Source organism: Phacochoerus africanus, chromosome X (genome assembly GCF_016906955.1).
Source record: "Phacochoerus africanus isolate WHEZ1 chromosome X, ROS_Pafr_v1, whole genome shotgun sequence".
In the NCBI taxonomy this organism is placed as follows: Eukaryota; Metazoa; Chordata; class Mammalia; order Artiodactyla; family Suidae; genus Phacochoerus; species Phacochoerus africanus.
In genome coordinates, this window is record NC_062560.1 from 101,494,881 (window position 1) to 101,508,330 (window position 13,450).

At 42.5% G+C, this 13,450-nt stretch overlaps 1 protein-coding gene across 1 annotated transcript in view; it reads left to right on the forward strand.

Annotated features, from left to right (window-relative positions):
* Positions 1–13,450, forward strand: part of IL13RA1 (interleukin 13 receptor subunit alpha 1) — a 55,006-nt gene that overhangs the window by 22,582 nt on the left and 18,974 nt on the right. The window contains exons 5-8 of the mRNA XM_047764489.1: positions 635–819; positions 3,331–3,482; positions 9,122–9,169; positions 9,453–9,585. Coding sequence (XP_047620445.1) covers positions 635–819; positions 3,331–3,482; positions 9,122–9,169; positions 9,453–9,585 — 518 coding nt within the window. The remainder of the gene's footprint in view (positions 1–634; positions 820–3,330; positions 3,483–9,121; positions 9,170–9,452; positions 9,586–13,450) is intronic.

Below are 13,450 nucleotides of genomic sequence, written 5' to 3' on the forward strand. Positions count from 1 at the left end.
GGGTTAAGGATGCAGCATTGCCATGGCGTAGATCACAGATTTGGCTTGGATCTGGCAGCTATAGCTCTAATTCTTCCTCTCGCCTAGGAACTTCTATATGCTGAGGATGCAGCCCTAAAAAGCAAAAAAAAAAAAAAAAAAAAAAGAGGAAGTACTAATATTCATCAAAAGAAACATTTGTTTCTTCCTAGAGTGTGAAATTGAACCACATTATAAAACAGAGCTTTAAAAAAAAGCTATCCTGGAGTTCCCGTCGTGGCTCAGTGGTTAACGAATCCGACTAGGAACCATGAGGTTGCGGTTTTGATCCCTGGCCTTGCTCAGTGGGTTAAAGATCCAGCGTTGCCGTGAGCTGTGGTGTAGATCGCAGACGCAGCTTGGATCTGGCATTGCTGTGACTCTAGTGCAGGCCGGTGGCTACAGCTCTGATTAGACCCCTAGCCTGGGAACCTCCATGTGTGTGGGTCTGGCCCTAAAAAGACAAAAAAATAAATATAAAAATAAAGCTATCCTGCCAGATTTCAAATATGGCTTTTCATGGACATCTTCAGTCATTTAAAAGCAAACTTCTGCCTTTGTTTCTTGAATATCTGGTTAAAAATAATACTGAAGTTTGTTTCATTTTATCTTGTAGGCACAGCAGCTTGGGACAAATTCTTCAGTGTGAAAACATCTATAGAGAAGGTCAACACATTGCTTGTTCCTTTGCTCTGACTAAGGTGAAGGATTCCAATTTTGATTCCAGTGTCCAAATAATGGTCAAGGACAATGCGGGAAAAATCAGACCAGCCTTCAGCATAGTGCCTTCAAGTTCTCATGGTGAGTTTTAGAAGTCCACTATGACTGTGTGGATAACAGCATTCTGTCATTTGAATATCAATACAAATAATGACAATTCTTGGTTTGAAGATCTTCCCAGAAAAAAAGGACTATATTTATGTATATATTCTTTGATCCTTTTTAAAGAAGCTTGGAAATTCTCATATTTATTGAGCACACATGCCACATGCTTTATCCTTGTTTACTTCCAAGTACACTGAGGCTTAGAGCAAGCAGTTCATTGTAGAAGCGAGACTGGAACCAGGGCTTTCTGACTCTCAAGACCTGTTCTCCTGGAGTTCCCGTCATGGCTCAGCGGAAATACATCTGACTAGCATCCATGAGGATGTAGGTTCGATCCCTGGCCTCGCTCAGTGGGTTAAGGATCCGGCATTGCTGTGAGCTGTGGTGTAGGTCACAGACATGGCTCGGATCCCAAGTTGCTGTGGCTGTGGTGTAGGCTGGCGGCTACAGCTCCAATTCGACCCCTAGCCTGGGAACCTCCATATGCTGCGGGTGTGGCCCTAAGAAGACAAAAAAAAAAAAAAAAAAAAGATCTATTCTCCTTTACTTATAATCCAGAAGATGATGCTGCAGAAGAGATGTGACTTCTTATAGTTAATACGATCTGTCTCTTAGTTTTAAAAAAAAGCTTAACCTGAAGGTGGAATGATCAGGGGTGATGTTCAAACCAACATTCTGGGTGGCCCAGGCACTGATCAGTTAGAACTACCAGTGCAGCCAAGTTTTGGCCCATTAGAAAAGAGACCTCAACTTGAAAACAAAATGTCTACTTAAGGTCCTAGCTTCGTCACCTTGAACAAAGCACATGAACTTTCTTTAAGTGCTTCCTCATGTAGAAAAAGGGGTACACAGTCCTTCTTGGCCTCCAAGGCCTTCCGTGAGGTCCAAATGATGTGAGATGTTATAAAAGCATTTTGTAAATCTGTAAAACAGAGTAGGATAAGCATCATGTTTATTTATTTATTGTAATAGGCAAGCAGCTCAGATTCTGGCTAAGTGGTACACAGATGATTTATAAGGAAATGATCATGAATTGGCAAAGGCTCCCAAGTCTGAGCAGAATGCTCTTTGTCACCACTCCAGACAGTCATGGAAGTGAATTCTAGGAGTGCACCAAAGGCAGCTTAGTTTGTAGACCAGGGGAGTTAAAAGTGCAGAAACTTGGCAAGTGGCATCATCTGAAGTAAAGCCCTTCTCCGTCCTCCCCCTTGCTTGGTGGATTGTCCTCGATGGAGCTTTTCAAGTTCATTCTGATGCTTTTCTTCCTGGAGATTCGTGGTGATATAAAGTGAGATCTTCCTTGGCTAGAAGATGACATCGTCAAGTTGTTTGCTATTAATTATTCATTCTCTTTTGTTGCTCTGTCTTAAGCATAGTTGACTCCCAAGAAACTAAATTGACTTAGTTTAAACTAAGTTAAACTAAATTGTTTAACTTTCTCTTACATTGTGGCTGTCATCACATAGCATTAAATTCACCATCATAACCATTTCCAAGTGTACTGTTCGGAAGCGTTAAGCATCATCACATTGTCGTGCAATCTGATCTCTAGAATTTTTCATCTAGTAAAACTGAAACTCTATGCCCGTGAAACCCTAACTCCCCCTCCCCACTTGCCCTTCCCCCTGCCCTTGGTAATCACCTTCCTACATTCCGTTTCTATGATTTTAACTACTGGCGATACATCATATGAGTGGGATTATATATTATTGGTCCTTTTGTGATGGGCTTAGTTCATTTATGAACTAATGTCCTGGAGGTTCATCTGTGTTGTAGCATGTGACAAAAACTAGGCCAGTGTTTGAATTGTGGTCTGGAATTGGTGTAAGTGAGTGACAACTGATGGAAACCCCCTGTACCTTGTATCCTTGTTACCCATCCGGTGGAGGCCCATCTGGACCCACGCACTTCATTTCCTTACCGTCTTGGTTGCAGCTATCTGCCTGCTGTGTCCTGGCCATGTTATAACCAAATGCAGGTCAAGGGTCATGTCATCTGCGAGACACCCCAAAGATAGGTGTTCCTTAGAGCCATTTTACTAGGCAGCTTAAAATAAACTTCCTACTTTAATCGTGGCTGATTGGAAATCCTGGTCAGGTAAGGCCATTAAAAGCATCAGCCCCGTATTTTTGTGTGTGTGTGTGTCTTTTTAGGGCCACACCTGCAGCATATGGAGGTTCCCAGGATTGGGGTCAAATCCAAGCTGTAGCTGCTGACCTACACCACAGCCGCAGCAACACTAGATCCGATCCGTGTCTGAGACACAGCTCACAGCAACGCCAGATCCTTAACTCACTGAGAGAGGCCAGGGATCGAACCTGCGTCCTCATAGATGCTAGTCAGGTTCGTTTCCACTGAGCCATGACAGGAACTCCACATCAGCCCTATTTTGATTTCACTTTAGGACCTTCATTGTCTCTCCATATGTGTATCTCATCAAAATAAACTCTGGAAGCTAATTTGATTTCTTCTATTTCTATCTTTCAGTGAAACCTGATCCTCCGCATATTAAAAGTCTCTCTTTCCAAAATGGTGACTTGTATGTGCAATGGAAGAATCCACAGAATTTTTATAGCAGATGCTTGTCTTATCAAGTAGAAGTCAATAACACCCAGGCTAAGACACATGATATTTTCTATGTAAGTTTTTCTAGATAGTTGTTCTTATATGAATATTTTTCTTTCATTTGTGTTTCTTACAGTATAATAAATTGAAATATCAATGAAATGTAGCTTTTAGATTTGTCACCTGCTGATGATGGCGAAACTTCTCTGAAACAGGGCGTGGTGGAAAGTTTGAGGGTTTATGGTAGTGGTAGTTGCAAGAGTCCCGCCACTCATTAATTCATTTGCTCAAAAGCTTTTTATTCCATGCCTGCCATGTGGCAGGCACTATTTTATGTGCCCATGATGAAAAAAATTTTTCCTGTAGAGCTTAGCTGCTAGAAAATAAGTGTGTAAATGAGCAAGCTAACTTTAGAGAATGAATGCTATGACAAACATGAAATGGGGTGACGCATAATAGGATGATGGGAAGGCCTGAGGGAATATTAGGTAGGGTAGACATCCACAGTGGTGACATTTGAGGTGAGACCAGAATGATGAGCCAGAGCTAGCCATTTGACCCCCCCTGGGGTGGCGGGAACAGCATGTACAAAGACTTTGAGGCACAAAGACAGGTACAGAGACAATGAGTTTGGCAGGTGTGAGAAACAGACTGGTGTGACCAAAATATAGCAGGAAGAGATGTCTGAGCATGAGGTCAGCCATTTCATTTTCTTGGACTTGGTGTTGGTGGCAGCTAAAGGTACTGGGAGTTTGGGGTTAGGAGCTGCAGATGATGCCATTTAGAATGATAGTCAAGACTTGTCTACTCTTTGGCATGTGGTTAAACAAAGAAAATAGTCCACTTTGAATAGTCAGTATTTGGAGGGATGATGTACATTTACCCTGTTTGGGATCTAATAGAAAATGTGCCAATGAGAAGTCTCTGTGGGGCACTGGGCATAACAGGAGGTGGCATAACCTCAGGGCCGCAGGCACATCGTTACACTTTGCAGCAGAGCTCACAAAGTCGGGCCTCAACACACAGTGGGGTTTTGCGTGTTTGTATATTCAATTTGAATATTTTGCCCAGATTTAAAACTATGGTCCCTGAGGGCGTAGTTGCCATAAGGTGGCGCCTCAAGACCACAGGGACTGCACCGCTCACCCTGCCACCTGCCTGGACTCTGAGTATTTGAGTTTGACAGCTTAGAAACCAAGTGTCTTCTCTTAGCTTTTGAAGGAGCCCTGCATGTCACACGTGAGCAGATTCCTTGGTCCATTTGTTTTAGTTTGTCATGGGAGTTTCAGAAACTGAACTATTTTATTTCCTAAAATAGGCCAGTGTTGACAGGCTGTAACTCCAGAGGGAGTGACCAGGTCCACAGCTGAGCAGAACTCTTCTGCGTATTTGCAAATGAATCTTGTTTGCTAAAATAGAATAATTATTATTCGTACCAGAAACCAGTGTCCCTAAATAATCCCAGAAGGGGAAAAAGCAAAGGGCTTCCAAGTGGGGAGGGGGCTGAGGCTTGGATTTACCACTGATTTATCAGAAAGCCGAATATGCTTGACTGTCCAGCCTTCACTGCTCCCTTCTGTCAGAAATCCTGAGACACGTGCTGCTTGTATTACTCTTTTGGCACTGAGTTAGGTCCTGCTAGTTACCCGGGATCGCTACTAAAAATATAAGCTCCTGCAGGGAGCAGTTAGGTGCTGTTTACTCTGTGCTGTTCCTGCTACTGATAGCAGCTAACGTGTATTAAGCAATTACTGTCACTTTATCTGAATTGTCTCATTTAGTCCTCACAGTGACCCCAAGGATCTAGGTCCGGTTGTACGGTCCCCATTTTACAGATGAGAAAACTCAGTCTCAGAGGGTACTCCTAGGGTCACATTTCTAGTAAGTGATAGAGTCAGGATTTCAGCAAAAGTCTGACTCCAAAGCTTTTATTCGTAGGCCCTGGGGACCGTCTCAGTACTTCCTCTTAATAGTAACAGCCGTCACTTAGTCCTTATGATATTACAGATATGCTCTTCTATGTACTTCTCCTTTTTTTTTTGGTTTTTTTTTTGGGGGGGGGGAACCATACCCGTGGCATGTGGAGGTTCCCAGGCTAGGGGTCACATCGGAGCTGCAGCTGCCACCCTACACCACAGGCACAGCAACACAGGATCCAAGCTGCATCTGCAACCTACACCACAGCTCACGGCAACACCAGATCCTTAACCCACTGAGCAAGGCCAGGGATCGAACCCATGTCCTCACGGATGCTAGTCAGGTGTGTTGACTGATGGGCCATGACGGGAACTCCGTATGTATTTCCTATACAGTAGCTCATTACGAACGATCCATGAGATAGGTTCCCTTTTAACCTCCATTTTATCGAGCGGCTAAGGCTCAGAGAGGTTCAGTAACTTGCTACAGGCCACACGGTAAGTATGACTCCAAATGTTGGTCTCTATGTATCAAGCTTTGACCAAGAACACTTGGGATAAGATTATGTGCATCGTCATCACATAATACATTCTCGAGCTCCTTTTTTTTTTTTTTTTTTTAAACTTCTGAACTAAAGAGAATGCATATGCTGTGGAATTTATCCACCTTAACCAGAACTGTAGTCGATTTGGAATTAACACTGTTTATACACTGAAGTTTAATGCTCTCTCTCTCAGCAGATGTTTACCAGCTGCTTCCTCCCCTGAATGTCATCAGCTTTTTGTGTGCTCACTCATTTTGAGCTCTACGGGTTAGACCCTTTTTTTCCCCCTTTTTTCAAAACGTTTTGAGGACTTTCTTTGCCTGGTGTTCTAGTCGAGAGGGGCAGGTAGGCTGCAGCATGAACATGGCTTGTCTCTGACCGCCCGCTCTCTACTTGATGATCTGTGTCCTCCTTTTCCTTTTCTCACAGAAGTTTCTGAGCAGCTGATAAACTACACAAGGGGATTTACATTTGAACAAGAGTCCAGAACTACAAATTGACACAACGATTTGCTGACGTTGGAATATGCATAGCTGGGAGATGGTCCGGGGAGGGGGGCCACCAGCTTGCAACCTAGTGGCTCAAGTGGTAGTTGGCATGTGCGATTCCCCAGCAGGCCTCTGATTCCAATGGCCAGCAATGGGGTACAGTGGCCCCTGAGTGGCTTTAAGATTTTTTTTTGCTTGGAGTATGGTTGACTTACAGTGTTGTGTCAATCTCTGAGTACCACAAATTGACCCAGTCATATATGCACATGCATTCCCTTTTTCATATTATCTTCCATCATGTTCTATCCCAAGTGATTGGATATAGTTCCCTGTGCTATACAGCAGGCCCTGAGTGGCTTTTTCTCTACCCCTGTATGGATGGCTCTTCATCATTCAGTTGGCCTTTCACTCTTCACAAATGCTGGTAGGAACTGTTTAGTGAATGACAATGCCAAAAGTCATAGCATGTGTTCTAGTCTTTGTCTCATGTTTAAACATCTCTTTGAGGAGTTCCCATCATGGCTCAGTGGTTTATGAATCCTACTAGGAACCACGAGGTTGCCGGTTCAATCCCTGGCCTTGCTCAGTGGGTTAAGGATCCGGTGTTGCGGTGAGTTGTGGTGTAGGCCGCAGATGCAGCTCGGATCCGGTGTTGCTGTGGCTATGGTGTAGGCCGGCAGCTACAGCTCCAATTAGACCCCTGGCCTGGGAACCTCCATATGCCGAGGGAGCAGCCCTAGAAATGGCAAAAAGACCAAAAAATAAAAAGAAAAAAAAATAGACATCTCTTTGACAGAAGTCGACTATTTTTGCCATCTTCATTGGGTATAACTGACAGGTTAAAAATTGTATATATTTACGGGGCTCAGATCCCACGTTGCTGTGGCTGTGGCGTAGGCCGGCGGCTACAGCTCCGATTAGACCCCTAGCCTAGGAACCTCCATGTGCTGTGGGAGCGGCCCTAGAAAAGGCAAAAAGACCAAAAAAAATTGTATATATTTAGGTTGTACAATGTGATTATTTTAAGGTGTACAACGTGATAATTTAATATATAGAGACATTGTGAGATAGTTATCACAATCAAGTTAACACATTCATCACCTCCTAAACTTACTTTTTTTGTGTGTGGTGAGAACACTTAAGATATCTCTTAGCAAATTTCAAGTATACAGTACACTCTTATTAACTGAAATCCTCGTGCTATACATTAGATCCCCAGAATTTATCATTGAAAATGTGTGCCCCTGACCAACATCTCCCCAATCTCCCCACTCCCCAGCCTCTGGCAATTACCATGCTACCCTCTGCATCAATGAATTCGATATTTTTGGATTCCACATACAAGTGAGATCAGGTCGTATATTGTCTTCTGCTTTCTGACTTATTTCACTTAGCACAGTGCCCTCAAGTTTCATCCATGTTGTCACAAATGGCAAGATTTCCTTGGGATTGCTAAATCATATGGTAGTTCTAGTTTTTTAATTTTTGGTCATGCCTGCAGCACACAGAAGTTCCTGGGCCAGGGATCAAACCCATGCCACAGCAACAACCTGCTGCAATTATAATGCCAGATATCTGGCTGCACCACAAGAGAAGTCCCTAAATTTTCATTTTTTTGGGAGGGAACCTTCATACAACGACTGCACCAATTTACATCACCACCAACAGGGCACAAGGGTTCCTTTTTCTCCACACCTTCTCCAGCATTTGTGATCTCTTATCTTTTTGATGATGGCCATTGATGGACGTTTAAATAGTTTCCAGTTTGGAGGTTTATGAATGGAATATTTATGGACATTTGCATACTTGTCTCTTGGTACACATGTGCACACGTTTCTGTTGGGCGTCTCCATACCATAGGGTTACATATGATTATCTCTAAATGATCATAAGTTTTCCCAAATGGTTGTGCCAGTTTACACTAAGAGCAGAAATTGAGATCGCCAGATGCTTCACATTCTCATCAACAGTTGGTATTGTCCAGTAGGTGTGTGTATTATCTTGTGCATTTAATTATGAATTTTCCTGATGACTAATGAAGTTGAGTACTTTTTCATATGTTTATTGGCAGTTTAAATATCTTGTGAAGTGTCTGATCAGTCTTACCAGTTTTCTATTGGGTTGTTGGTCTTTTCCTTATTGATTTTTGGGATACCTGTATATGTGTGTGTATTATATATAAATACAAATTGTGTATTATATATAAATATGAATTGCATATATATATTTATAAATAAAATATATATGCAAGCCCTTTGTCAGAAATTGCAAATATCTTCTCTCACTCTATGCATTACCTTTACCTCTTCATTTCCTTAATAGGATATCTTTTGATGAACTTAAGTTTTTAATTTTAATATATATGATATAAAAATTTCTCCTTTATGGTTAATTTTTGGGTCCTATTTAAGAAATCTTTTCCTGCACTAAGGTCGTGAAGATGTTCTAAGTTTTCATCTAAAAGCTTGCTGTATTTTTGTATTTATTGGTTCATTTGTTTTAACTTTCATATTTAGATCTACAATCCATATGGAATTGACTTTGTAAATAGTGTGAGGTAAGGGTCGAGATTCTTTTTTGTTTTTTTCACATATGGACCTGTGATTGACCTACTACCACTTATGTTTTTTTAAACAAAACTACTCTCTTTCACTGTACCTGGTCCTCCTTTAATGGGATAAAAGAAAACTTGTTTAAATAGCTCAATGATATAAAATATGATCTTTTACATTTTTTGAACTTATTCATATTTTATATTTTCAAGGTTGAAGAGGCCAAATGTCAGAATTCAGAATTTGAAGGGAACCTAGAGGTCAGTAAATTCCATTTTAGCTATTTGGCCTTAAACTCATAATTGAGGGTGGGGCGGGGTGAGCATATCCTAAATTTGAGCTGCTTCTGAGAAAAACAAACTACTTTGTTCTGTGGATTATTGCCAGTTTTCTTTTTCAGGAGTTAAAACCAGATAATTTGTATTACAATACAAAGTCTGAATCACATACGGAATTTGGCAGACAATTATATTTAGGATTCAGAAGCAGGAAAACAAGAATAAACTAGTAATATTCCTTGTGTGTTTTTATTTTATATCTAAGGGTATGATTTGTTTCATGGTCCCCGGTGTTCTTCCTGATACTTTGAACACAGTCAGAATAAGAGTCAAAACAAATAAGTTATGCTATGAAGATGACAAGCTCTGGAGTAATTGGAGTCAAGCGATGAGTATAGGTAAGAGAACAGGATTTCATCAAAATTGAAACCATTGATGCATGGAAGCTAAGTCGAAGCATAAAGTAGACTGTGGGAAAGGACTGTTCTTCATTCTTGACATCAGCCAGAGAACACTTAAGTTGAAATGTATTTTCTGTATCAAATCACTTGGTTAATTTGCAATATGCAATTCTTTGAGAATTCGCAGTCCAAGGGGTGTTATTATCTCTGTCGTCCAAATGGTGTCCTGTCTCTGTCTTTGTTAACAACCTGAACAAAGATATAGACGACAGGGATGATTAAATCTCCAGGTTGTGCAATGCTAGAGGACTATCCTATGTGCAAGTAGCAGAATCAAGAGTGGGACAATGGCCTTGATGGCATTTAACAGAGATAAGCCTGTATCTAGGTTTGAAAAAAAAAAAAAGTTTCTTTTCTTTCTTTCTTTCTTTTTTTTTCTTTTTTTTTTTTGGTGTTTTTAGGGCCACTCCCTCAGCATATGGAGGTTCCCAGGCTAGGGGTTGAATCAGAGCTGTAGCCACAGGCCTACACCACAGCCACGACAATGTGGGACCTGAGCCGTGTCTGTGACCTACACCACAGCTCATGGCAATGCCAGATCCTTAACCCATTGAGTGAGGCCAGGGATCGAACCTGCATTCTCATGGATGCTAGTCAGATTCGTTTCCTCTGAGCCACGATGGGAGCTCCCTCTTTTATTTATTTATGTATTTATTTATTTTTGCTTCTTTTAGGACTGTACCCACGGCATATGGAAGTTCCCAGGCTAGGGGTCAAATTGGAGCTACAGCTGCTGGCCTACACCACGGCCACAACAATGCAGCATCCAAGCTGAATCTGTGGCCTACACCACAGCTCACAGCAATGCCAGATCCTTAACCCACTGAGGGAGAACGGGGATCAGACCTGCATCCTCGTGGATACTAGTCGGATTCATTTCTGCGGTGCCACAACAGGAACTCCTTGGTTTCTTTTATTAATTGAGAGGCTCAGGCTCTGTTCCAGGCTCAGGCACAGGATTGGAAAGACATGTGCCTGATGGATACGTGTGTTGTAGGGTGGGAAGTAGGGTTTTATTTGACAGTAAGCTCAAAGCGATTCAACATCGGACCCTTAAATATCCCCCAGAGGGTACGAAGTCATAGGCAGCAGCAGCGATAGTGCCATGCCCAGAACAAGGGAATGCTGCAGGGCAGGGCACAGTGGCCTGACCACATCAGAAGTGTGCAGTATTCCATCCTGGGCACCATATTGTAAGAGGTGTGTCGGCCGACTGGAATCTTTCCTTGAAAGGGTCAGGCTGTTAAAGAATCTTAAAATTCGGGGAGGAACTGTTAATGAGGTAAGCTTGGGGAATCATGATTGCTGAATTCTATGTTTTTAGCTATTGTCAGGTAGAAGAGGGGATAGGCTGACTTTCTTGTGACTCCATGGGACAAAACAGGACAAACTTAAGAACTTTCTAACAGTAAACAGTCAGAGAGACAGGTTGTTGAAGTAGTCAATTCCCTATTAATTGAGCGGCTGAGCAAACTATGTGCCAGACCAGGTTGTATTTGTTATCTGTTATTGCATAATAAATAAATTAGTGGCTTAAAAAAACACATATTTGCTGTCTCACAATTTCTATGGGTCAGGAATTTGGCTAGATACCTCTGGCTCAAGTTCTCTCATAATGTTACAGTCAAGCTGTAGCCTGGGACTATGGTCTCATCTGAAGGTTTGACTGGGGCTAGAGAATCCACTTCCAAGATCACTCATATGGTCACTGGAATGCTGCTGGATGGAGGTTGTAGTGGGTTGCACCATATGCCCCCAAAAGATACGTTCAAGTTCTAATTCCTGGTACCTGTGAATGTGACCTTATTTGGAAATAGGGTTTTTGCAGATGTAATCAAGTTAAGATGAGGTCATACTGGCTTAGAGTAGATCCTAAATCCAATGGCTAGTATCCTTATCAGAAGAAGAGAGGATATACAGAAACACAAGAGAAGAAGGCCATGTGAAGATTGAGGCAGAAATTGGAATGATACAGCTACAAGCCAAGGAATGTCAAGGACTCCTACAAGCCATCAGAAGGTAGGAAGAAGCAAGGAGAGAGTCTACTCTAGAGTCTCCAGAGGGAGCATGTCCCTGCTGATACCTTGATTTTGAACTTCTAGCCTCCGGAGCTGTGAGAGAATGTATTTCTGTTGTTTTTCTCTTGTATTTCTGTGTGGCGATTTGTTACAGCCACTCTAGGACCTAAACACATACAGAGGTCTCTCTCAGCTCCTTGCCACTTGGACTTCCTCATAGGGCTACCCCATGCCATGGCAGCTGGCGTCCCCAAGTGAGTGGCCCAAGCAAGAAGGAGCATATGAGAGAACATCCAGTATGATAACCGCAACCCTTTGTGACCTAATCTCAGAAGTGACCGTGCATCATTGTTGCTCTTCACTCATCTAGCCCACCCTCAAGGGGAGAGAATGACACAAGGGCGTGAAGATCAGGAGGCAGGGATCAGTTGGAGTCATCTTAGAGGCGGCCTAACACAATGCTAGGTCCTGATGATGCTTTCCAGATGTTCATGCCCTCGTGAAAAAGATGAGCATTCTGTGTGGTAGGTGTAGCAAGGCAGTTAATGAAAGACTTGGGGACTGGACAGTGCTAGGTTCGAGGCTTGACTCCATCACTTATTAAACCCTCTGTAGAAGCCACTAAACTTCTCTGAGTCTTAAACTTCTCATCTGTATAAATGAGAAATAATATTATCTATCTCTATAGTACAGATATAAGTGTGTAAAATCACTAGTATGATATCAGACATATAGTAGGTGCTCAATTAAGAACAGAAGTAATGGTAGTTGTTTTTAGGACTTCTTTAGGTGTTCTAATAGTGCTAAGGATTAGTCTAATAGTGCAAGGATCTGCTATTGCCACTGCTGAGTCTCGGGTCACTGCTATGGTACAGGTTCCATCCCTGACCCAGGGACTTGCACATGCTGTGGGTGTGGCCAAAAAAAGGCGAGGGGGAGAGAAAGAAAGAAAAGATAGTCTCTGTTACTGAGATGACATATTTAACAAAAATAACATCTTTGTTAATAGTATCTGAAACCTGTTAAGATACCCTGGTTTCAGGAGTTCCCTTCGTGGCTCAGCAGTTAACAAACCTTACTAGGATCGATGAGGATGCAGGTTTGATCCCTAGGCTCACTCTGTGGGTTGAGGATCTGGCATTGCCATGAGCTGTGGTATAGGTCGAAGATGCGGCTCAGATCCCAAGTTGCTGTGGCTGTGGTGCAGGCTGGTGGCTATAGCTCCAATTCCACCCCTAGCCTGGGAACTTCCATATGCCATGGGTGTGGCCCTAAAACCAAAAAAAAAAAGAAAAACAAACAAAAACCAGTTATCCTGGTTTCAGATAATCCTCAAGTCCTTAAGATGCTTATTCATCCATGCAATTTTAGGCACCAGAACAGGACTTTTTTTTTTTAATGTCTTTTTAAAGGCCTCAGCCATGGCATACGGAAGTTCCCAGGCTAGGGGTCAAATCAAAACTGCAACTGCCGGCCTATGCCACAGCCACAACAACACCAGATCCAGGCTGTGTCTGCAGCCTATACCACAGTTCACAGCAATGCCAGATCCTTGACCCACTGAGTGAGCCCAGGGATTGAACAGAGTCCTCACAGATCCTGGTTGGGTTTGTTACAGCTGAGCCACAATGGGAACTCCAGGACTTTTTTTTTTTTTTTTAGGGCTGCACCCATGGCGTATGGAAGTTCCTGATCCAGGGATTGAATCCAAGCTGCAGCTATAGCAACGCCACATCCTTTAACCCACTATGCTGGGCTGGGGATTGAACCCACACCTCTGCGGT